A 21,479-nucleotide genomic window follows, 5' to 3' on the forward strand; every position below is an offset into this window, starting at 1 on the left:
CTCGCTAAAGGTAAATTTCAAACTGAAACGTAAATAATCAAAGCTACGATAATTGGCTCAACGGAAGCTTTAGAGTAATGGCACTGTGCCGTGCTGGTACATCACCCATGCTCATTCCTATAGATAAAAAATTTGCGATTAAGCGGCTATTGCCAAAGCTACGGAGTGCTACTACTCTATTACCTTGCTAAAATATTTGTGTACTAACCTAATCAGCGGAAAAATTCTGATCTGATAAGCTTTATTATTTAATTAAGCTAATCAGTGTTACCATAAGTCTATAATATTGTTCCATAAGTTTGTCACTTTGGGGAATATTTTACTGAGAGTTAGTAACGGAGTGACGTCATCACAAGTGGAAAATCTCCCCCTAGCGAGGCGCCGTCAAACGCTACGCGTGACGCGTTAGCAAGCGGACGCAAAACGGTGACGAAGCCCGTAATGCAGTCTGTCTTGTGAATAGCTCTCACTTAAACTTTCACATGTGAAGAATAGGAAGTGTCACACTTATTTTACAATATCATACACTTATGGTGTTACCAAATGGGAAAAATGAAGTTGTCACATAATTAATTAGTTCGACAAGGTGGCAACCGTTTCCCCTGTTAAACATTTTGTAGTGTAGTCTGTGATTATATTTTAAAATTACTGGTATAAAAAGATTGTTCAATAATAAATAACGATTACACAGTATAATACTTCTTAACCTGACATTATGTAAAGTCAAATTTTGACATTATTTGCTAGTGTCATGTGCTATTAACAGGATTGCCAGTTTTTTTTTTCGATTTAAATTTCCTGACTTTTACAAGTTTTTCCTGGCCATCTCCGGCCATTTTCCCTAACTTATTTTGTGAAAAAAAATTGCGTTTTTTAACTTGTATTTTGTAGTAAAAGTTTCCTATTTGCAACCGGAATTAAATTCCATGACATTTCCCTGACTTTTAGACCCGTATTCAAAGTCCCTGATATTTCCCGGAATTTAAGGTTTCCCAGTACTGTGGTAACCCTGTATTAATAATACTAGCAGTTACAAAAATTCAAACAATAAAAGCTATAATATTTACCATAAATACTTATTTCATTTTCGTCGACTTTCATGTGAAATTATACGAATCATCAAAATGATCATGGGATTGTACGACAGTAAACGTAACTTCGACTACATCGAACACATTTTCTAACCAAAATTTCCGTAGAGGTAAGCGAAGAAAAAAAAAGCCTAAACGTGAGCCAGGGGGGACCTAAGCCGCTTAATTGGAACGGAAACCGTATCTGGCGAAGCGTGCGAAAGAAGTACAGCTAAAACATTACACCAGCGTAGCGAAGACACCTGTATATACACGGAAGATTATATGCTACCAACGCCGGCTGGAGTCCATCAAAAATCAAATTTATTTCCCAAAATTTAGGCTTAAGTTTAATCATAGATATAAAGAAAAACCAATACCATACCTAAGTCGAGATCCATGTTGCTATAATCGCTAAATCGGGCTTATGCAAATCGGGACTAAGTTATTCCTAGTACCACATTCACGACGGATACTAAACCGATACGGCACATTCATTTCACACGGCGAATAGCGATTCTAATCACACGCGGTTTTCGAAGGAGGTAGGAGGGCCTACTAAATCATACGGTTCCGTTGCTGCCCGTTAGAAAGACGATAAAAAAAACGTATAAATATTATGAAACGTGAGAGAAGGGGAAAGGTCATGAGGTCTAGGAGCTACGTCAAAACACGGCTATACACCCTGAACATCATTCTTACGGCTGGTCTGCCGCGAGGAGACGGCGGAAGACAGAAGAGCGATCTTCTCTGGCTATTGATTTTTGCCTTTCTCATCCGTTGCCATCCTCCAAGAAGGACTCCAAACGTTTTTAAGACTTGAGACACCTTATGAGCCATGCTGTTTAGACGCGCGGTTTTTGACGAAAAAAAGCGCGTTATTTCATTAATTATTTATAATTTAAATCTTCTAAACAAATTAAGATAATAATCTTTTAAATATGTTTTATTTAATCTCCGAAATAATTAATTAACATAGCGTTACATTATTACTCTTTAATAAATTTAATTTATTTATATTGGTGCCAAATTACTTCACATTCAAATTATAAGATATTTAAATAAGGTACGGGTTTTAGTTCAGTTTAGAGCTAAAATAATACGATTATGGTTCGTGGTTTGAAACGCAGCTGCCATCTACGGAAATATAAAGTCGATGGCGTAATTTTTCCGGCGCTAACAAATGTCAAGCAAGTCGTGATACCTGAATTTTCAAAGATATTTGAAATAAAAACCTCGATGTGTTTCTACAGACTCATTCCTTAATTTTTAAAATTTGTTTCTAATCACTTATTTAGGATTTTTCCATTATTTGTTTAGTATAGTCATTATGCTTGATTTAAAACAAAATTGTTTTTCTCTAACTGGGTTTTCAGACTCTCTTGACTTTGCTCTCAAGTAGAGCCTCTTTCCTTTTCATAAATATTTTTACACGTGACCAATGACGACATACCGATTACCGATGCTCTGGTTTATTAGTCCATGCTCTGTCCGACATCATGTCGGTCCACGAAAAAACTAATTCTAATTATAATCAAGTAGTACAAACAAAACTCGAAGATTTCGATTTCCCGTATTGTGATGAGCTCGGAAAATATGAAAAAATTGCTAAAATTGGTCAAGGAACGTTTGGGTAAATATATAATTGTTATATAATGTAATAGGTAACAAAAAGACTAAGGCCTAAGTGTTACTGAAATATCAAATTAATTTAATTTTTAGGGAGGTGTTTAAAGCTAAAAACAAAACGACCAAAAAAATAGTTGCTTTAAAGAAAGTATTGATGGAAAACGAAAAGGAAGGGGTTAGTTTTCAGTTTGTAATAGTATATCCTAACCTTGATCGAATTTAACAGAGTTCCTTTGTAGTTTCCAATTACTGCATTAAGGGAAATAAAGATTCTTCAGTTGCTCAAACACGAAAACGTGGTCAATCTCATCGAAATTTGTCGAACAAGAGGTATGTATTGGTGTGAAACCCACTAGATGGCATGTTTGTACAAAATAATGATATATTTCAGCTTCTAACTTTAATCGCGTCAAAGCTACCTTCTACCTTGTCTTTGACTTTTGCGAACACGATCTGGCTGGCTTATTGAGCAACGTTAACGTTAAATTTTCATTGGGAGAGATCAAGAAAGTGGTTCAACAGTTACTAAATGGGCTTTACTTCATCCACGAAAATAAAATTCTTCACAGGTTCATAATTAAAGCGTTAAAAAAAAATTAATTCGCTCTAATGTCATTTCCTTCTTTTCAAAGGGATATGAAAGCCGCAAATATTTTGATAACTAAGTCAGGAGTGCTAAAACTAGCTGATTTTGGATTGGCTAGAGCCTTCAGTCTCGCCAAATCGGGTCAACCAAATAGGTATACAAACAGAGTGGTGACTCTTTGGTATCGTCCTCCGGAACTACTTTTAGGTGAACGTAACTATGGACCCCCAGTTGATATGTGGGGTGGAGGTTGTATTATGGCTGAAATGTGGACTAGAAGCCCCATTATGCAGGTATTTTTGTTAGTTTTAATACTACTCATAAGGCATTTACTAATTAAATCTTTTTAAATTAATAGGGAAATACAGAGCAACACCAGTTGACTCTAATCAGTCAGTTATGCGGGTCAATCAACACTGAAGTTTGGCCAGGTGTTGAAAAACTTGAACTGTACAACAAAATTGAGTTGCCAAAGGGCCAAAAACGCAAAGTTAAAGAAAGGCTTAAGGTACAATAACTTATCAGAAATTATTAAATTTAAAACTTAAAAAAATTTATTTATTTTTCCCATTGCCTTTAGGCGTACGTGAAAGACCCTTATGCTTTGGATTTGTTAGACAAATTGCTCACTTTAGATCCTACAAAGAGGATAGACAGTGATAATGCCTTAAATCACGATTTCTTTTGGACTGATCCTATGCCTAGTGATTTGGGAAAGATGTTGTCTCAGCACACAACATCTATGTTTGAATACCTGGCTCCTCCAAGGAGGAGGGTAGTGCAACAAATGCATCCGGGACCCGGTGGCCCACATGCTAAGTTAAATACTGCAACTGATGGACAATATCACGATCGCGTATTTTAATATTACAGATAAGAGTTCAGATTTGCTAAATTTCAGAAAACCCTAGCTGTATTTTGTATCAATAAACAAATTTAAATAAAAAGATTATTGTATAAAATTATTTAACTTACAATAACACTAACAGTGTTTTCAATTTGACTGTTCTTAAGCGCTTGAGACTGCCCTGATCAACTTTTTATGTTCCATTTACATGCTTGTATCTGCTCTCATCAATAAATGTGTATTCCATTTATTGCTCTCAGAACACAATTTTTGTTTGTGTTCCAACGCCGTCGGTTCGTTTGTTGTAAGTTATAAAACTCTGGAACCCTTCCAGGAACTGCAACCTTGAACCTCTACCTGGTGGAGGGGCAACCTTTCATGCTGGCCAACTATTATTATTATTGAGTGGGGTGGCAAGCCAAACACTTCGACCTAAGGTCCATTGTGCATCCCCAAACTGGGTTACTTAAATAAGTCCTATTGCCGACATAAAGCTTAAAATCTGCCTGGCCGTGATATTAGAGACGTCATACGTCTCCAACCCATGCATACCCAAATGCTCAAACCTCTGGGCTGCATAGTAATCGCAGCTACAGAGTACATGTGAGGCAGTTTCCTCCTCAGCTAGACAAGATTGCAAATTGGGTCATCACTGACCCCAATAAGCGTTAAATGTCTGTTAAGATGGCAGTGGCCTGTAAGTAGGCCAGTAACAATCCTAATACTGGACCTAGAGAGCGAGAGTAATTCTCTAGCTCTCTCCCTAGATGGGCCAAGAGTGAACTCTTTGGCCTGCCTTTGACCCTCAATTTCAGACCATTGTCTGAGTTGACGATCCGACATAAACTTGGAGATTAAGCCGCGTACAAGTCCTCGGGAGATGGGGAGAGCAGGTTCTGGACCAATGAACCCAGCCCTCGCACCTTCCTTGGCCAAGGCGTCGGCCCTTTCGTTCCCAAGATGCCCCTTATGCCCAGGTACCCAACAAAGTTGAACTTTATTGTGCAACCCAAGAGTGCAGAGGAGATCTAAGCCCTGTAGATTCTCAGCAGCATAGGGCATAGAATATCAATGCCCTCCTGTAAGAGGATAGGAAAAATCCCATCCGGTCCCGGGTTTAAATGACTTTACAGCCCATATAAGTCTGGAATGCGTGGCGACCTTATTCGCCACTGCCCAATCTTCCCTTTTGGTTCGATTGATCCTCAAAGGGTGATTGTCAGTGTTACCATTGCTAGTGAGCTTAGAGTCCGGAAAGTGTACATCTAACATATGTGTCAGAGTGTCCTTACCGGACGTGGAAAAACTACCATCTTTCAACTTAATGGTGTCAAGATGCTTAGTATTATCGTGTGCCAAAATTTTCATTAATTTGGCCGTACTGGGAACATCCGCTATGTTCTCACAGAAGTCTCTCCATGAAGCCTTCTTGGCATCGCGGATAGACTTGTGGTAGGTGGTGAGGGTGTGTTTATAGGCATCCCAATCACCCCCCTTCTTTGCCCTATTAAAGAGCCTACGAGTTTCCTTGCGCAGCCTGCCAATCTCGTTGTTCCACCAAGGCACTAGCCTTGGCCGGTTGGCAGGCTTTGCCGGACAGTTGCGGTGATAGGAGTCGATAATGGACTGTTGAACGCGTTCAACAGCCAAATCAAAATCCAACACCGATGACAGCCGTGGCTTATCACCCTTTAGGAAGAAATTTAAGTCTTCCCTGTAACCGGACCAATCTGTGCCCCTAGGGTTACGAATAGTGGTACAAGCCCATACAGGTTTGACCAGAATATTGAAGCAAATGTGTCTGTGATCCGACAAAGACGGTTCGTTAGACACATGCCAGTTCTTGATTTTATCTGCGACATTTACTGTACACAGTGTGAGATCAATGACCTCACTTCTGTTAGAAGTAACAAAAGTTGGTACATTGTTCTTATTCAAAATGTGAAGTCTGGTACTAACCAGATATTCCATTAAGTAGTTACCACGCTGGTTGCAGTCTGAGCTGCCCCAGATTTCGTGGTGCGCATTAGCATCGCAACCGATGACTAGCCTCCTCCCCGAACCCTCACAGTAGCTGACCAATCTGGTCACCCCCTGCGAGGGAGGGGGGAGAGCATCATCGTATGGTAGGTATGCTGATGCCATAGTAACCTCCCCACCTTCCGTGATGAGCTTTACCGTGGCAATATCCCTGGAGGTGTGCACTGAGAGCGGAAGGGCATGAATGCCCTTGCGTGTCAGTGCACAAGCCCTGGGTGTAGCAGAGTTATAATCATAGAATATATTACCTGCATTTTGGAGACCAAGTATCTTTCCATTGGCAGTCCATGGCTCCTGTATGAGAGCGTGCTGGCCAACTAAGGCTCTGCTTCTTCCTTAAGCCAAGGTGTAAGGTATCTAGCTGAGGGCTGAATGGTACCGGGGAAGCGAAAACACAGTATCAATAACAATCCCCTCGGGGAACCAGGAGTAACCCAGTTGTAACTAGCCTTCCACCCGGGAGGACCTTTTACTTTCTTCCATACTCGTGGGATCATTCATGGATCCTAAAAAACAAAGACCAAAATGAGCAAGGGTCTGCTTCCAGCAGTACCTGGCTTGATGGGGAGTCTGGGTCATCTTCGGATGTTACCCAACCCTCAAAAACTTCGTAACGCAAGGCTGCAAGGCTTGCCAAGAAGGAGGTTCAGTCATCCTTGGGTGACAAAGAAACCCCATTCATTAAGAGGCTCCGGTCGGAGGACTCCAATTCCTCGCCATGACAGTGGTGGATACATATGGGGGTGCCCCCCTCCCTCCCTTGACGCTTAAGCTTTGCATGTGACTTGATGATTTGTTATTACACCCATAGCTCAAGATGTATTTTAGCGCCCCCCCCCCCTTTGAGTTTAATCTGTATCCGCCACTGCGCCTGGGTCTTCGCAATTTGCGGCCAAAAAGGCTAAGGAGCATCTGCCTCCCATGTCCTATAGTGACGCAGTAGGGTTGCTTAAGATGGTCATTGTAAAGATGACCTTCCGAACAACCTCACCACAGAGGAGGAAATGGGCACCGTCCAGCGTGAGATTCTGGAGAAAATTGATGGGACACCTTCCAGTGAACCTCTTCCTCTCATCAGGAATTTCCACCTGACCAGAGATGCCATTATACCTACCTCTGTGAGGATGCCTCAACCGGGGTGTGGTTGAGGAAGGTCTTTGACCAGAATGACTGTGTTTTGTGGGGATCGAAGCTTTTAGTAACCAAAGAAAGTGAACTACAGAAACCGGTCAAGGTCGACTTCAGGACTAAGGATGTCTGGACGAAAAATCCAGACGTCCTTCTAAGGTGGTTGTACCTTTACAACAACCAGCTCAACACGAGCCGTTGGAAATTAATCACCTCTGTCTCTTACAAGAACTTCATCCGCTAGATTTTCCAGACGGATGAAGAGTCGGTCGCAGTTTTAAAGGAGGCAGGATTTTCTTCCTACACAGGGGTGGATAGGGGGACTTTCAAAGTCCTTAAAAATCCTAACACCCCAGCGCAGCCTGAAGTGGTGGCAGAGGACTATGCTACTGAAATGTCGGACCAACACCGACAACTGTGGTTGGGTATGGAGGTGATTCAGATTAATCTACATCACTGTAAGGCAGCCTCGGCAGTCCTCTGTCGAAGGTTTGCTGTGGAGGGATTAGGCGTGGCCCTCATACACAGGAGCCTTAGATCCAAAATGAAAGAATCCTGGGTCTCAAAAATATAGGTACTGTGGTATATTGAAATTCATGCCCTAGGTTTAGCAGACTGGTTATCAAAGTATACACTGTATACTATGATAACCAGTCCTCTAAACCTAGGGCATGTATTTCAATATACCAATCTAGGGACAATGCCACCTCCCTCCTACGCATTGTAACCCGGTCACCTGAATTAATGGTTTTAAAAGTCACTTGATGACTTAAGCCTAAGGTGGTGGCTTGGGTATTAGCCTAGCTGATTATTATTATTATTATTTCCGAGAGCCAGGGCCTGCAAGGCACGGTTTATATAGTGCTTGTTGAAATAATGGAAACCTCTACGGCAGTGGTTTTCAACCTGTGTACCGCGAAACCTTGGGGTTTCACTAGATGGCTCCAGGGGTTCCGCGGAAACATTAAAAAAAATATATATAAAAAGGTTAAAATCACAAATAACAAATTTATAATCTAGCTTTTTCTACTTCATTTTTATGTTGTTTTGATTAATAAATTGATAATTCTGCAGTTTTGTTTATAAATAATAATTTTTTTTATATAAATATAAAAATGATGTATTTGAAATCTGACGCGATTTGGTTTTCCAAAATTAATTTTGCAAGCGCTGGGGGCTTTGCTCAACGACCTCCGCGATAATAGAGATATTTCACTTGTATAGGGGTCTACGTCACCAATGCTTTTTCGTATTGAGAAACCCGCTCAAAATGGCGACCATTACACTGCCAAAGCTAGGGAAAGCAGACGAAGTGAAATATCTCTATATTTCATTTCTAAAATTTCAGGGGCTCCCCGGATTTGGTTTCGGATAGCGAAGGGTTCCGCGAAAAATAAAGGTTGAAAACTTTTCACATATATGGTATGCATTATATGCAACAAGTGTTCCCTTTAACCAGGTAGCTTTTTTTGACATATTAAGACTTAGCAAAAACACGACGTTCTGTTTGCAAGTTTAAAGTTTCCATTATTTCAACAAGCACTATACAAACAGTACATTGTAACTTGCAGATCCTGGCTGTCGGAAATATTACTTCTTGGTGATGTTTTATCAAAAGTTAATTACTTATAAGTAATTAACTTTTGGTTTATTTAAGCGCCTATTGTCATCCTTATTATTGTTATTATTATTATTATTGTCATGGTGATAGATATAGATAAAAAGTTATTGTAGTTACAGACAACTCATGACGTTTAAAAGTAATTTTATTAAAATGGTTTAAATTTTTAATATTTTATATAATTACCAAAGGCGTGATTTTGTTACAAACATCTATACCCGCGGTGACACAACGAGATTCTTTGTCCAAATAAAATTTTAAACCATTTTAATAAAATTAATTTTAAACGTCCTACAATATCTACAATACTTTTTTTATCAATTATTAATGCTATGGTACTTATGATATGTCACGTAGAAAAATATTTTAATTTGGACTGCATTTTCAAAACTGAACGCAAAATGACTAAATTCCCGCTTATTTTATTTTTACACCTGATGACTGGGTGGGAGTAAATACAAATACATTAGATAGAGGTAAGGAGTGGTTTTGCACACCGTACAATTGAAGAGATTCCATTATTTCAACAAGCACTATATAAACAGTCCTTGAAGGTTCTGACTCTCGAAAATATTACTTCTTGTAAATTTCCTATATCCTCGAGTTTCCGAAATAGTTTCTTTGGATTTACACTACCAAAGGTGTCTTTTATCCCCACAATTTCCTTGTTCGCTATAGTGGCTATAGCATGTGCAAGAGTTTCGGTAAGGATGAGAAAGTGGTCGGTAGTGGACCTTCTTTTTCGGAAACCTGATTGAGTTGGTGCTAGAATGTGATGATATTCGAAAATAACATAAGGCGATTATTGACTATTTTGTCAAATGATTTCTTCAAAGCCAAAAGAAAATCGATGGGGTGGAAACTTTCTGGTTCAAATGGATGAATGAAGGGTAGTATTCCAATCCAATTGATAGTCTTGGGAAATTCAAATGTAAAGAAATTAACTTGGTCTAGAAACTCTTCTGGTAATTTCTTGATTGTGAGATTAGAAATACCATCCGAACCTGGAGCGGTATTGGGAAGCCCACGTATCGTGTCCAATAATTCAAATCATGTAATAGGGCTGTTCAGGTCCGTTGAAAGATCTTCGGTCTGAACATCTGGCAAGGAGCCCAATAAAGGAGAGAAGTATAGCGGGATTCATAGCGTGATGCGATAGTGTGGGCGGTATCGGCATTGTCCTTGGTGTTGGGGATTGTAGGAGAATATGTGTTTGTGGCGAACCAGCGTAGTTTCCTCCATACGCTTTGTTCCCGTGTTTGAGAAGAAAGGGACACGTAATAGTTAGGCGTTTTGTCTTTTTGAGAAGTTTTCGAAATTGTGCCGTGCATTTCCGAAAGGGGATTATAGAGTGTAGAGTACGGGTTTTCGTCATCCTAGCTTCTCCGGAGAAAGTTCCTTTTGGCGTGTAGACGACTAAGTTTAGCAGTCCACCACATTGGGAGAGATACTTTTTCAGCCTGTGAAGTTGGAGTGTATGGCTTGGGGATAGCGCTATGATCGATCTTTCAAGATAGTCTGGCCTATGTAATACCAGTCAAAGGATACATCTTCTTGATTTACAGTTGTGTCTAACACTGATTGACGGTATAGAGCCGCCAATCCTCTTTTCGTCCGAGATATGCGGTAAAGGTATAGAAATTTAAAGCGGGATATGGTCACTATTACCGGCCACCATTGGAGACCAGGTGCTACTGGCTGATAAATTCGTCGACGGTATCGTTAAGTCCAACACTGATGTAGAGCCATTCTCCGGGTATCTTGTGGGAAAACCAGTATTAATTAGAGAGCTTCAGGTTGAAATGGAGTCAATTGACCTTGAGCATCGGTAACTATAGTTTTCACGGGTCCAAAATGAATGATGGCCGTTTAAGTCCCCTGTTATAATGACATCTGTAGAGACTGATTACTGAGCTCATGATATGAACATTAAGATGGGTATCAGACGTGTGGCCTTTGGCGTCGTAATCACATGCGGTTTCCAAGAGTTTATGATAGCTAGGAGATCCAATTTAATACTATGGGCACTTTGAATGTTCCATTCGAGCGTAATTGACAAGTTTTTAGTCGTCTGCATTGTCGTTGAACCTTTTGTTTCATTTATGCTTTATAGAACTGTCGAGTATTTTCATGTAGCAGTGCCACAGTACGGTCGGTTAGCAATTGGCTAAGGTTTTGAAAGTTGGCTAACAGTCGTGTCGGTTTTACCGACTTTACCTGATATGTAAAATATATTAAATATGATGTGATCACTAATCTTCTTGATTGAAAAGTCGTGAAATGTTTTTGATCTTCTTCGCCAACTTTTAAATGTGTAGATTCAGGTTGAAGAATCAATGGTTGTACATTCTTTATAATCGGATAAGTTATTAGATTCCTTATTGACATTGGCGTATAGGTTTTGATCCATAATTTTATCAACAAGGCCTCAGCAGTCGTCTCGGAGTTTGACGAGTTTTACATTTACCCTTTTTTTTGGAGTACGGCTCAGAGAAAACACCTCAAAAGAAAAGGCATGATCGTTGCTGCATCTAGCACAGATCTCGTTTTGGACCGTCGCCCTACAATCTCTGGAAAAGTGTCCATATCGTCTACAGCGATAGCATTGGCGGGGGCCTGCCTCGTAATCGAAAAACCTGTAAGACATATTGAAGAAGGTAACTCTGGTCGTTGCTTTCTGGGGAAACCTAAAACTAAGGCAGAGCTTCTACCACTAAGACAACGACATAATGCTATTAACCGCCACTTCGCTTTCTCGGAGGGCATCATATTATGTCCCCTTTCGTAATGTCATTACGGACATCTATCATTTTCCTGTAAACTGCGGAGGCTTGTGAATTTCCTTTAATAATTTCGTAATCTATATATCCAATGGGTGTTATTCCTATTTCCCTCAAGCGGCGGTTTTCGGAAGCTTACGTGTGTAACAGGATTGGAATAGCCAATAGAGGTTGTGAGCCTGGGACAGACGTCAAGCCCGAAGGAGAAAGGGGCGCCTGCCCTGCAGAAAACGATCTTCGATAATTTACAGTGAAGCCAGGTTTTAACGCAAAAACGACGGGTAGTACGCTGGCGTATCGGCAGCCCCACACGGGGCGAGGTTGGTCAGGTTCAGTTGAGCCCTTCTGTAGCTCAATGGAGGCATGGCAGCCTCTGCTTCCATCAGCTCGTTAAAAATAGACTGTGGAACTCCTAACATAGCATGGAGGGCGACGTTTTGAACTTTATCCAGTTTAGCCAGAAGTGTGGAGGCTGCCGACGCATATAGCAAATATGAGTAGTCGAGTCGGGAGCGAATCAGGTCGGTGTACAATAGCAGAAGGACTACACGGCCCGCACCCCGAGACAACCTTCAGGTGATTAATCCATTTCATTGAGGACACGAGGAGATCGATTTGTTCCTTCCATGTTAGTCTATCGTCAATTAGGCCCCCTAAGTACCTGTAGGAACGTACTTTAGTCAGATAGGTATCGCCGAGCGTCAGGGTTAAGCCGGTGGGATACATCGTGTGTGAGAGATAACCACGTATTGGCATTTTGAGCGGCTGGAAGTTGAGTTCCCAGATGACGAGGTAATCCGATATATTATCCAAAGCACCTTGCATATAGGCTTCGTGCGTAGTTTAAATTATCATCATAAGTATCGCCGCCTACCGAACGAGTTTTAAATTGAATATATGAAAGTTGTCTGCTCGATCAAAATTAGCTCTGCACAACAGCTGAAAGTTCAAGTGAAAAACATAGAAATTCAAAAGTTATCTGTTATTTCTTCACATATAGTTGACGAATATTAAGGCAGATGACGCTATATTTCCTAACCTCGAACCCTTTGTAGTACCGCAACCAGGATCCTTTCCACTAGTCCATATTCGAATAAATAGGTTCCCTAGATGGCGCTCACGTGCAATAAAAGCAAATCTGACGTTAAGTGCCATCCGAAAGCTTCCTTTTTCCTTCCTCTTTAATTTGAATAACCCTGGTTTCTAATTTTTTTATATATACAAAGTGGTGTCGACCCAAAGCTTTAGACACCACTAGTTTCTGATTTAAAAAAATAATTTAATTCAAAAGCTATTTCTATTGTCACAATTTAGTTGACGGGTATTAAAGGAGATGGCGCTATTTGTAATAAAGAGGAATTACTTTAAAGACGGATAGATAGCATCATAGCAGCGCGATTATGCCGGGAGTAGTGGCTCACTCCTGTAATCCCAGGCGTCCGGGAGGCAGAGTTTGTGGAAGGCCGTGTGAGCTTGGAGGAATAAAACAAGTATACAGGAGTTGCGGAGAGCTGCGAAATCGGTTTCGTCAGTGACCGCGAAATCGCGCTAGACGGAGTGGTTCAAACGCGACTAGCGCCAGCTGCATACGGAATTTTGGAACTATTCTCATTTTATATCATTGTTTTCGTGTCGTCTGGTTTGTTTTGAAACATTTCTAAATTCTTTGCGCCTTTTTCCAAAATGACTCGTATTTGTTTGGAGGAATTAAACAAACCAGACGACGCGAAAACAATGCTATAAAATGAGAATAGTAGCAAAATTCCGACTGCAGTTGTCGCTAGTCGCGTTTGAACCCCTCGGTCTCACGTGAGTTTACTGTCACTGACGAAACCGATTTCGCAGCTCTCCGCAACTCCTGTATACTTGTTTTATTCCTCCAAGGTGTGAGGACAACTACCAATCCCCCAACGGGTGGTCGGGATACTTCAGCCATGGGTGTCCCCACGTATCCCCCCCGTTGGCGTGGCCATTACACATATATCACCCTGATTAATCAGTGTGTGCTGGTGTCTAAGGCCTCGGGTCGACACCGATGATCTCAAAAAAAAAAAAAAAAGCAGCGCGATTATTGAAACTGGCAAATTTTCCATTCCATATTGGAATATTTTATTTACATGGGGTACTTATGGTTATGCAAATTAAACATTTTTGTTCTGTAAGTTTTATTACAAAAAATATAAATACACTGTATTACAAATAGGTTAAATCATTGTTTATGTCTCTTCCAAAACTTTTTAACATCATCATGTCCTATTCGACTAACAACCATTACTCTCTTGGCAGGATTATCCCAAACCAATACACTCAAATCCTGAAATATATTATAAAGGTTAAATAAAAATCTTCACGGTAAGTTTTCCTTAGTTTGTTTTCACTTGCCTTGGCGTAATTTCTCAAAACTTCAAAGTCATTTTGAGAAAGAAATTGACTGTAGAGAACCCCCTCGGTAAAGACAAATCGGTTTCTTTCGATTTCCCAGAGCCTAATTTGATCCATTACGACTGGGGGAATGGCTGGTAGTTGTTTTTGCATCTCCGAATGGGCATGCATTTTTAAAAAATTTATGATCTAAACAGAAGATACATTGTTAATTTTACAAACTAGATTTTGACTCTTTCTCTAAATTATACTTGATCAGCCGTTATGCCACTTCTTAATGCCTGTCGCACACTGTCTCTGGTTATTACGGCCACAACCAAGTTAGGAAACCTGTACATTAACTGTGAGAATAGCCCCAGTAAAGCTATTTGTAACTGAGAATCTGCCAAAATAAAAACCTTTTAAGTATTTAAATACAATTTGACTTTGTAATTTAACTAACCAGTATAGGCATAAATTCTATAATTCGTTTCGACTATTATGTAACCAGTTCTGTGAACATCAGCGGATGTTTCTTTTAAACCAGAGGCTAAATTTATGGCTAAACCAGTAGGATAAAATCGCCCCGATCGTCTCTAACAATGGTGAAGAAAACCAAAACAGATTTGATTAATTTTAACACATTAATGAAATTTTAAATTTTTAAAGCTACGAATATTTTTAATACTTTTCTTTGATATACAAGTCCAACTTCTCTTAAATGTTGCAAAAATACCAGCATGGATTCTCCCATTCCTTCAGTACTATAGCCCTTTGGTTAAAATTAGTATTTAATTATATTTAAGACTATTAGACATGTCCAAAATAATATGAATTACCTTTCCTATTTGTAAAAAGCTTAATTGAAACAGAAAAGTAAGACAGTCTACGAGGCTCATACTTCTACTCTGTTAACAATAGAGAATCATTAATATTAACTTATTTTTCTATTATTATTATTTTTCTCAAGTACCTCTAGTGTGTCTAGATATTGCAACATAAAATACCAAACTTGGGAAGACGTATCCATTAATAAAAACTGAAATCCGTCGGTTGTAATTGCTGGAGCGGAATCTTCACTTTCACTATGATGTAATATATATATAAATTTAAATTTTATAACTGAATCAATTATAAAATTTACCTTTTCATAAGATTCGCGTGAAGCAGAACTCTGACGGTATCTGCGCTTATGCCTTCATTTGTAACTTGTGAACCAACCATAAAGTGTAAAACACACTAGAAATTATAAGTTAATAACATTTCTTCTCACTAAGGAAATTATTTCATTCGAACCTCCCATCGTTCCATGGCATATGTATCTAAAAATTGTTGATCTCTCGAATGTTTTTCTTTTTCTAATGGTGCATATACTGCCCATCTTTGCCCTCTGAATATAAAATTTTACGTTAAATTGGTTGGTTTTAAGAATAAATCTGGATATCATACCCTCCCAAAAGTACTATTTTTAAGTTCTTTCGAAATGTGGGATTTAAAATCCAGCCTGGTAAACCCCCTTGAACAGAAGCTTCATTCCAAATATGAAGTTCCGTTAATGCATCGATTACTTCCAAGTGTTTTCTATAAATGTGTGAGATTTTAGCTTTAAATTCTTAATGGTAATAATTTATTTCCCTACTTGACATGATGCTGATCAATCCAAGATTGAACCACTGCTTGTGGAACTGCTTGTTCCACAAAAAGTAATCTCATAACATAGTGACGTGCGACTATAGGCAGTTCTCTATATAAATTTAAAGACTTGTCGGTTATGTTTTCATTAGTATGATGTAAGAATTTACCTAAAAATAGCCAAACATGTAGCCGGATGACCATATAATTTGTCCAAAAGAACAGGGGATAATGTTTTGAGGTATTCATGTAGGTTTTTACACTTCAAACCCGTTTTTGCTGAACTCATGATACCTAAGACTTGCTTACTACAAACTTATATTTTTATTATATATACAGGTTTTTCGGAACATTTGTTAAACCTTAGAAATTTATTTATTTTTTTATAACATCGATTTAATTGAAACTTGAGATTAATGTGCTATTTTCAACAGTTCGTTAGCATGGGTTGAATATTTCGCGTCGTCTGCTAGTTTGTTATGGTTTTGAAAGAAACACGAGTTTGATTTGCAAAAGTGCAAGCATGGCTGAAGCATCCGTGTGAGAAGAATTGTCCTGAAAGTTTATAAAACTTAAGTTTTATCACTTAATGAATTACTATGTTGTTTAAAATACAAAAATCGAATTATAAAGCAGTTGAAGCGATATTGAAGGTATTTATTTTTTTAAACTTTGTTAAGCCTTTGTATGTCATGTGGAAAGTCCTAAGAAAAAAATAATATTTTTAAATTTACTTAGGCTAGTAATGAAAGACTATGTTCAAAGTGTCATTTTGCAGATAAAAGTACGACTTTCTATCGCTTAATTATAAGAAATACCTAGAAATTATATACCTAATGGTTTTGATTATTCAGAAATACTTGATGAATTTCCTACAGTCTATAAATCAGAATTTGTTGAAAAGAAGTGGTTTGACTTTTGGCTGAGGCATGAATATTTTTCAGCAAAAGTACGATATTTATTTAACATTGATTTCTCTTAAACACATTAATTCTGTGATTTTAACAATAAGTCTAGTGAAACGTTTTCCATGGTGATACCACCTCCAAATGTGACAGGAAATTTACACTTGGGTCATGCATTAACAATTTCAGTTCAAGACGCATTAGCAAGATGGTAATAATTTGGTTTGTCCAATTTACATCAAATGAACGTAAATTTCATAATCCCCACCTTTCTAAAGGCATAGAATGAAAGGACGCAATGTTGTTTGGATACCTGGATTTGATCATGCCGGAATTGCCACTCAGGTGGTTGTAGAACGTAAATTATTATCAGAGAAAGGTTTAAAAAGGCAAGAAATTGGGAGGGACAAATTTGTGGAGGAAGTTACAAAATGGAAAGAAGAGTTGAGCTTTTTATTATAATTTTTATGAGATTGTCATATAGTCTAATATCTAACATTTTACAGGAGAATTTTAGATATAACGGAGCAATTTAAAACCTTAGGAGCATCTTTGACCATGAACAAAACATGTTTTACTATGGATGATGTAAAGGAAATATATCTTGTTTAAATTTAAATTTTAAATAATATTTTCATTTAGAATTTTACTTTGGCTGTTAAATCTGCTTTTATTAAATTATTTGAAGATGGTTTAATATACCGCAGTAAAAAGCTTATAAATTGGTCCTGCGCACTCCAATCAGTAGTGTCTGATATAGAGGTAAAAAATTAGTGAAAGATTTTTATTCTGGATTACTAATCTTGAATTGTTCAGGTAAATCATGTTAAACTCAATGGTAGAACCAAAATTAAAGTTCCTGGTGTGGAGGAACTAGTTGATTTCGGAATTTTGGACTATTTTGCATATCCTCTGGAAAATAAAGGTGATCCTGTTTATTTTCATATTGTCATAAGTGGATAATAAACATAAGTATGGAACAGAACAAATGAGGTTAATGATAGTCTGTCGTGGAGTTGGAAATATAGTTGGTTGATGGCGAGAAATAAGAGCGTACACGCGTTTAAGTTTGAAATTCGAAAAAAACTAACTTCTGAAATAGAGTCAGTGTTTATATTTTTTAATAGTTATTTTTATCTTCTGATTCAATAATTCATCATTATTTTCCAAAAGTAAGCGTTATTTACACTTTTGGAAGCATTTCAATTTTCTGGGCTTCCTCCAAATACTAGAAGCAGTTCGAGGAGAGTTGTAAGTCCTTCGGTAAATAATGGTTTACATTGTCATTGGTGAAATAGACTATTATTAAAAAATTTGCATTGGTGAATAGCAAGTGTCATACTTATGTTTATTATCCGCTTAGTATATTAAATCATATTATTGACAGGCACTAAATATTATTTAATTTTATTTTAGATGGTGCAATTGTAGTAGCTACTACAAGAATAGAAACTATGTTAGGTGATGTTGCCATTGCTGTAAACCCCAATGATAGTCGTTACAGTAACTTAATTGGCCAAAAAGTCATTCATCCATTCACTAAGGAATCTCTGCCCATAATTGCTGATGAATCTGTTTCGGTATCATTCGGCACTGGTAATATTGAAGTTCATTAGTTCAATAATAATAATAAAACCTCTAATTTTAACCAGAATTGTTCCTTTAGGTGCCGTAAAAATAACTCCATCACACGATTACAATGACTATTTAACTGCTCAAAGACACAACCTTAAGTCATACGATGTGTTTGATGATCATGGGTGCATTATAGATTCTTTTGAAACATTCAAAGTTAGTATTTTTTTATTAATGTACTCTTTAAAAAATTGGTAGTAATTTAATTTATTTCTTTTAAGGGGATGCATAGATTCAAAGCTAGGACAGAAATTCGTAATTTACTTTCTTCCATGAGGTTGTATAAGGAAATGAAACCTCACGAAACAACGATACCTATTTGCAGTAGAAGCGGAGATGTAATTGAACCAAGACTTAAACCACAGTGGTTCTTAAAATGTTCAAAATTTGCAGAGAAAGCCATGGAAGTAATAATAAATTTGAATGATAAATTTGTAGGTCTGCGAATTACTTATGATAATTTTTTAGGATGTGAAAAATGAGTCTTTAAAGCTCTACCCTGAACATTATTCTCTGGTTTGGAACGAATGGTTATCTAAAATAGAGTGAGCGTCCCATTATGTAGTAAAACCAGCAACAGACCAATTTTTAAATTGTTAATTTCATAGAGATTGGTGTGTATCTCGACAATTATGGTGGGGACATCAAATTCCAATTTACAAAGTTACTTTACCATTAAATGGTAAGGTACGTATTTATAAATGCCTATTCAAATAGTTTTTAGCTAATAAATATATTGATTTTAGGATAATTTATATATCGCTGCTCATAATTTAAATGAAGCAATCACTAAAGCTGAGAAGTTGTACGGTAAAGATTGCAAAATTGTACAAGATGACGATGTATTGGACACCTGGTTTTCTTCGGCACTTTTCCCAATTGCGTCCATGGGTTGGCCAAAACAAGTAAAATTTTTCAAGTATAGTTAATGAAATAATCAAATAATTGTAATTTTATATTTCTTTTCAGATTGAAGATTTTGATAAATATTACCCTTTGTCTTTAATGGAAACTGGCCACGATATTATATTTTTTTGGGTGGCTAGAATGGTCATGTTATGCTCTTATTTAACTGGACAAAATCCGTTTAATGAGGTGATTAGATTTGATGCAAATAGTGGCGCACCCAGGATTTGTTTCTGGAGGAGGGGCCCCCGATGAGTCCCAAAACATTTTTAGGTAGAGGAGCGCCTCTTTGGAAGGAGGAGCCGCCCAAATTTAAGATCCCTCAACCTCGACGACAAGTCCGTTCCAACATTCTCAGTAGAGGGAGTGTATATAAATGTCTAACAACTAATCTAGTTCCCCGGAATATAGACTATGTCCGAAAAATGTTGATGTATATAAATCATAATGCATTGCAGATATAACCACCGACTAAACATGCAACAACTGGGTGTGCCACTGGATGCATAGTATATGATTCAATATATTCAAGTAATGGTTTACTAATAAATTAGGTATTACTGCATGGAATTTTGTGCGATAGCATGGGTAAGAAAATGTCCAAATCTGCGGGTAATGTAATAGATCCAATGGATGTCATCAACGGAACAACGAAAGAGGTACATAAAAAGACTGGAGAAGGGCGTTAAACATTTGTTTCATTTAACTTCTTTTTTTATTTACAGGAAATGAGCAGCAAACTTGTTAAATCTTTTGAAGAAGGATCTTTAAGCAAAATGCAATTCGATCTTTTAATGGGGGACATGAAAATGAAATTTCCCAATGGAATGCCCCCCTGTAGCGCTGATAGTTTGAGATTAGCACTGTTTCAATTCAATGTTAAAAGTATGTACGGTATTTTTTAATAGCCGAAGTACTTTTCAGTTAATGTTACTATTATTTTTCTAGGTCAGTCCATCAATTTTGATGTAATGCAAGTTATTGTTGGTCGAAATTTTTGCAATAAAGTGTGGCAAGCTGTAAGATTTTATTTAAAAACATTAGATACGTACGAAATTCAAGCCAGGATAAATAATGTATAATAATCAATTTACATTAAGTTAATTTTTGAATTAATACTAAATAATTATATTTAATCAGGATTTAAATCCGAGTAATCTGACAACTATCGATTTATGGATAATGAATCAGTTAACGAAAACAGTCTCCGATTGCGATACTGCTTTTAGAAACTATGATTTACACTTTGCAATTGAATCGCTTAAACATTTTTGGATTCAAGATTTTTGCGATGTCTACGTGGTAATTTTAGACATGTTGTTATAAATTTACCTTCTAATTAACCTATGTTTTATTTCCTAACTAGGAACTAGTCAAAATTAGAAAAGATGAAATAGAAATAACCAGTCAAATTATGTCCTATTGCATTTATATATTTTTAAAAGCAATTTGTCCGTTTACACCCTTTCTATCGGAAGAAATCTATCAAAGAGTTTTCAAAAATGATCAGAATGGAGAAAGCATAACCATTGCTTCGTATCCTGATCCTATCGAGGTAAAATGGGCTATTAAATTTTTGATTTCATTATTTTTATAAACAATTTTAATGTACTAAAGCAAACTCAGTGGCTAAATAACGATGTCAAAGAGACTATGGACGTTTTTCTAAAGATTATTACCGAATTTAGATCTTTAAAATTAATAAATAGAGCTGGAAAAGATGCTGTAGCCATTTTGGTAATTCAGAATGACCAATTTATGTCAAAATTAGTGAAGTTGGAACATGAACTGACTCATTTATCACGAGTCCAAAAATTGGGGTTTCTTGATAGTCCATTGCAAGATGTCACGGGATATGTCCATAAAGTTATCAACGAAGATATATCCATTTATTTAAAAGTAGATGTGAGTATTATTAATATTATCTTGTTCTTAATTACTAGTTTTTGTGTAAGTGTACTTAAATCTGACTATTTTCAGCAAATTTTGAGCAAATTATCACTAAAAAAGAAAGAAAAATTTCAGGCCGAGCTGGAACAATTGCAAACAAAAGTGGCGGCATCAGCTTATAGAGAAAATGTTTCTAGTAAAGATAAGAAAGCTCATTTAGGAAGGGTAAAAAACTAAAAATACTTAAATTTGGTAAATTTTCTACTGATATTAATCGTTAATTTATATTGCAGATTAAATTTTTGAAAGCAGAACTTAGTAAAATATAAGATAATTTTGTAATTTAATTTTATTCAAATTAAATTGTCGATTTTATGTACATTTTGGTTGTTTTCATAATCTTATTTTTTATATCCATTTCAATTTCGCGCCACTGTGAAAGGCGCGGG

The 21,479-nt window shown here is 37.3% G+C and overlaps 4 protein-coding genes across 5 annotated transcripts in view; 2 read left to right on the top strand and 2 right to left on the bottom strand.

Moving 5' to 3' along the window:
- LOC149943868 (band 7 protein AGAP004871-like) overlaps positions 1-4,277 on the bottom strand; it is an 80,394-nt gene extending 76,117 nt beyond the window's left edge. Inside the window, exon 1 of one of the 2 annotated variants that reach the window (XM_090174639.1) lies at positions 4,261-4,277. Coding sequence is in view for 1 of the 2 variants with exons in the window: in XM_090174637.1 (XP_090030763.1) it covers positions 1,456-1,471 (16 nt within the window). In the remaining variant the exon portion in view is untranslated. Of the gene's footprint in view, positions 1-1,455; positions 1,796-4,260 lie in introns of those variants that run through there. The other variant, XM_090174637.1, reaches the window with a different exon arrangement.
- LOC149943869 (cyclin-dependent kinase 9-like) lies at positions 2,562-4,234 on the top strand. Its single transcript, XM_090174315.1, has 7 exons — positions 2,562-2,703; positions 2,793-2,874; positions 2,939-3,029; positions 3,091-3,268; positions 3,332-3,578; positions 3,644-3,793; positions 3,866-4,234. The coding sequence occupies exons 1-7, from the start codon at positions 2,570-2,572 to the stop codon at positions 4,148-4,150; spliced, it is 1,167 nt and encodes a 388-aa protein (XP_090030441.1). The 5' UTR covers positions 2,562-2,569; the 3' UTR covers positions 4,151-4,234.
- A 9,583-nt stretch (positions 4,278-13,860) lies between the features above and the next one.
- On the bottom strand, positions 13,861-16,142 carry mrn (general transcription factor IIH subunit 4 marionette). The gene is made up of 12 exons (XM_090174535.1): positions 15,865-16,142; positions 15,702-15,806; positions 15,512-15,643; positions 15,359-15,452; positions 15,207-15,301; positions 15,036-15,147; positions 14,902-14,970; positions 14,751-14,834; positions 14,526-14,658; positions 14,335-14,465; positions 14,084-14,272; positions 13,861-14,015 (listed from the first exon to the last, which is right to left on the bottom strand). The coding sequence occupies exons 1-12, from the start codon at positions 15,981-15,983 to the stop codon at positions 13,911-13,913; spliced, it is 1,368 nt and encodes a 455-aa protein (XP_090030661.1). The 5' UTR covers positions 15,984-16,142; the 3' UTR covers positions 13,861-13,910.
- A 50-nt stretch (positions 16,143-16,192) lies between these two features.
- Positions 16,193-21,409, top strand: LOC149943871 (valine--tRNA ligase-like). The gene is made up of 23 exons (XM_090174534.1): positions 16,193-16,347; positions 16,433-16,478; positions 16,549-16,643; positions 16,707-16,810; positions 16,878-17,042; positions 17,106-17,187; positions 17,242-17,361; positions 17,416-17,524; positions 18,016-18,195; positions 18,266-18,390; positions 18,456-18,641; positions 18,703-18,779; positions 18,843-18,921; positions 18,981-19,139; positions 19,204-19,329; positions 19,695-19,799; positions 19,866-20,025; positions 20,089-20,216; positions 20,281-20,442; positions 20,507-20,695; positions 20,758-21,045; positions 21,121-21,255; positions 21,324-21,409. The coding sequence occupies exons 1-23, from the start codon at positions 16,294-16,296 to the stop codon at positions 21,357-21,359; spliced, it is 2,910 nt and encodes a 969-aa protein (XP_090030660.1). The 5' UTR covers positions 16,193-16,293; the 3' UTR covers positions 21,360-21,409.
- Positions 21,410-21,479: the final 70 nt, after the last annotated feature.

Source organism: Leiobunum rupestre, chromosome 5, assembly GCF_980474605.1.
Source record: "Leiobunum rupestre chromosome 5, qqLeiRupe1.1.hap1, whole genome shotgun sequence".
NCBI classification, from domain to species: domain Eukaryota; kingdom Metazoa; phylum Arthropoda; class Arachnida; order Opiliones; family Sclerosomatidae; genus Leiobunum; species Leiobunum rupestre.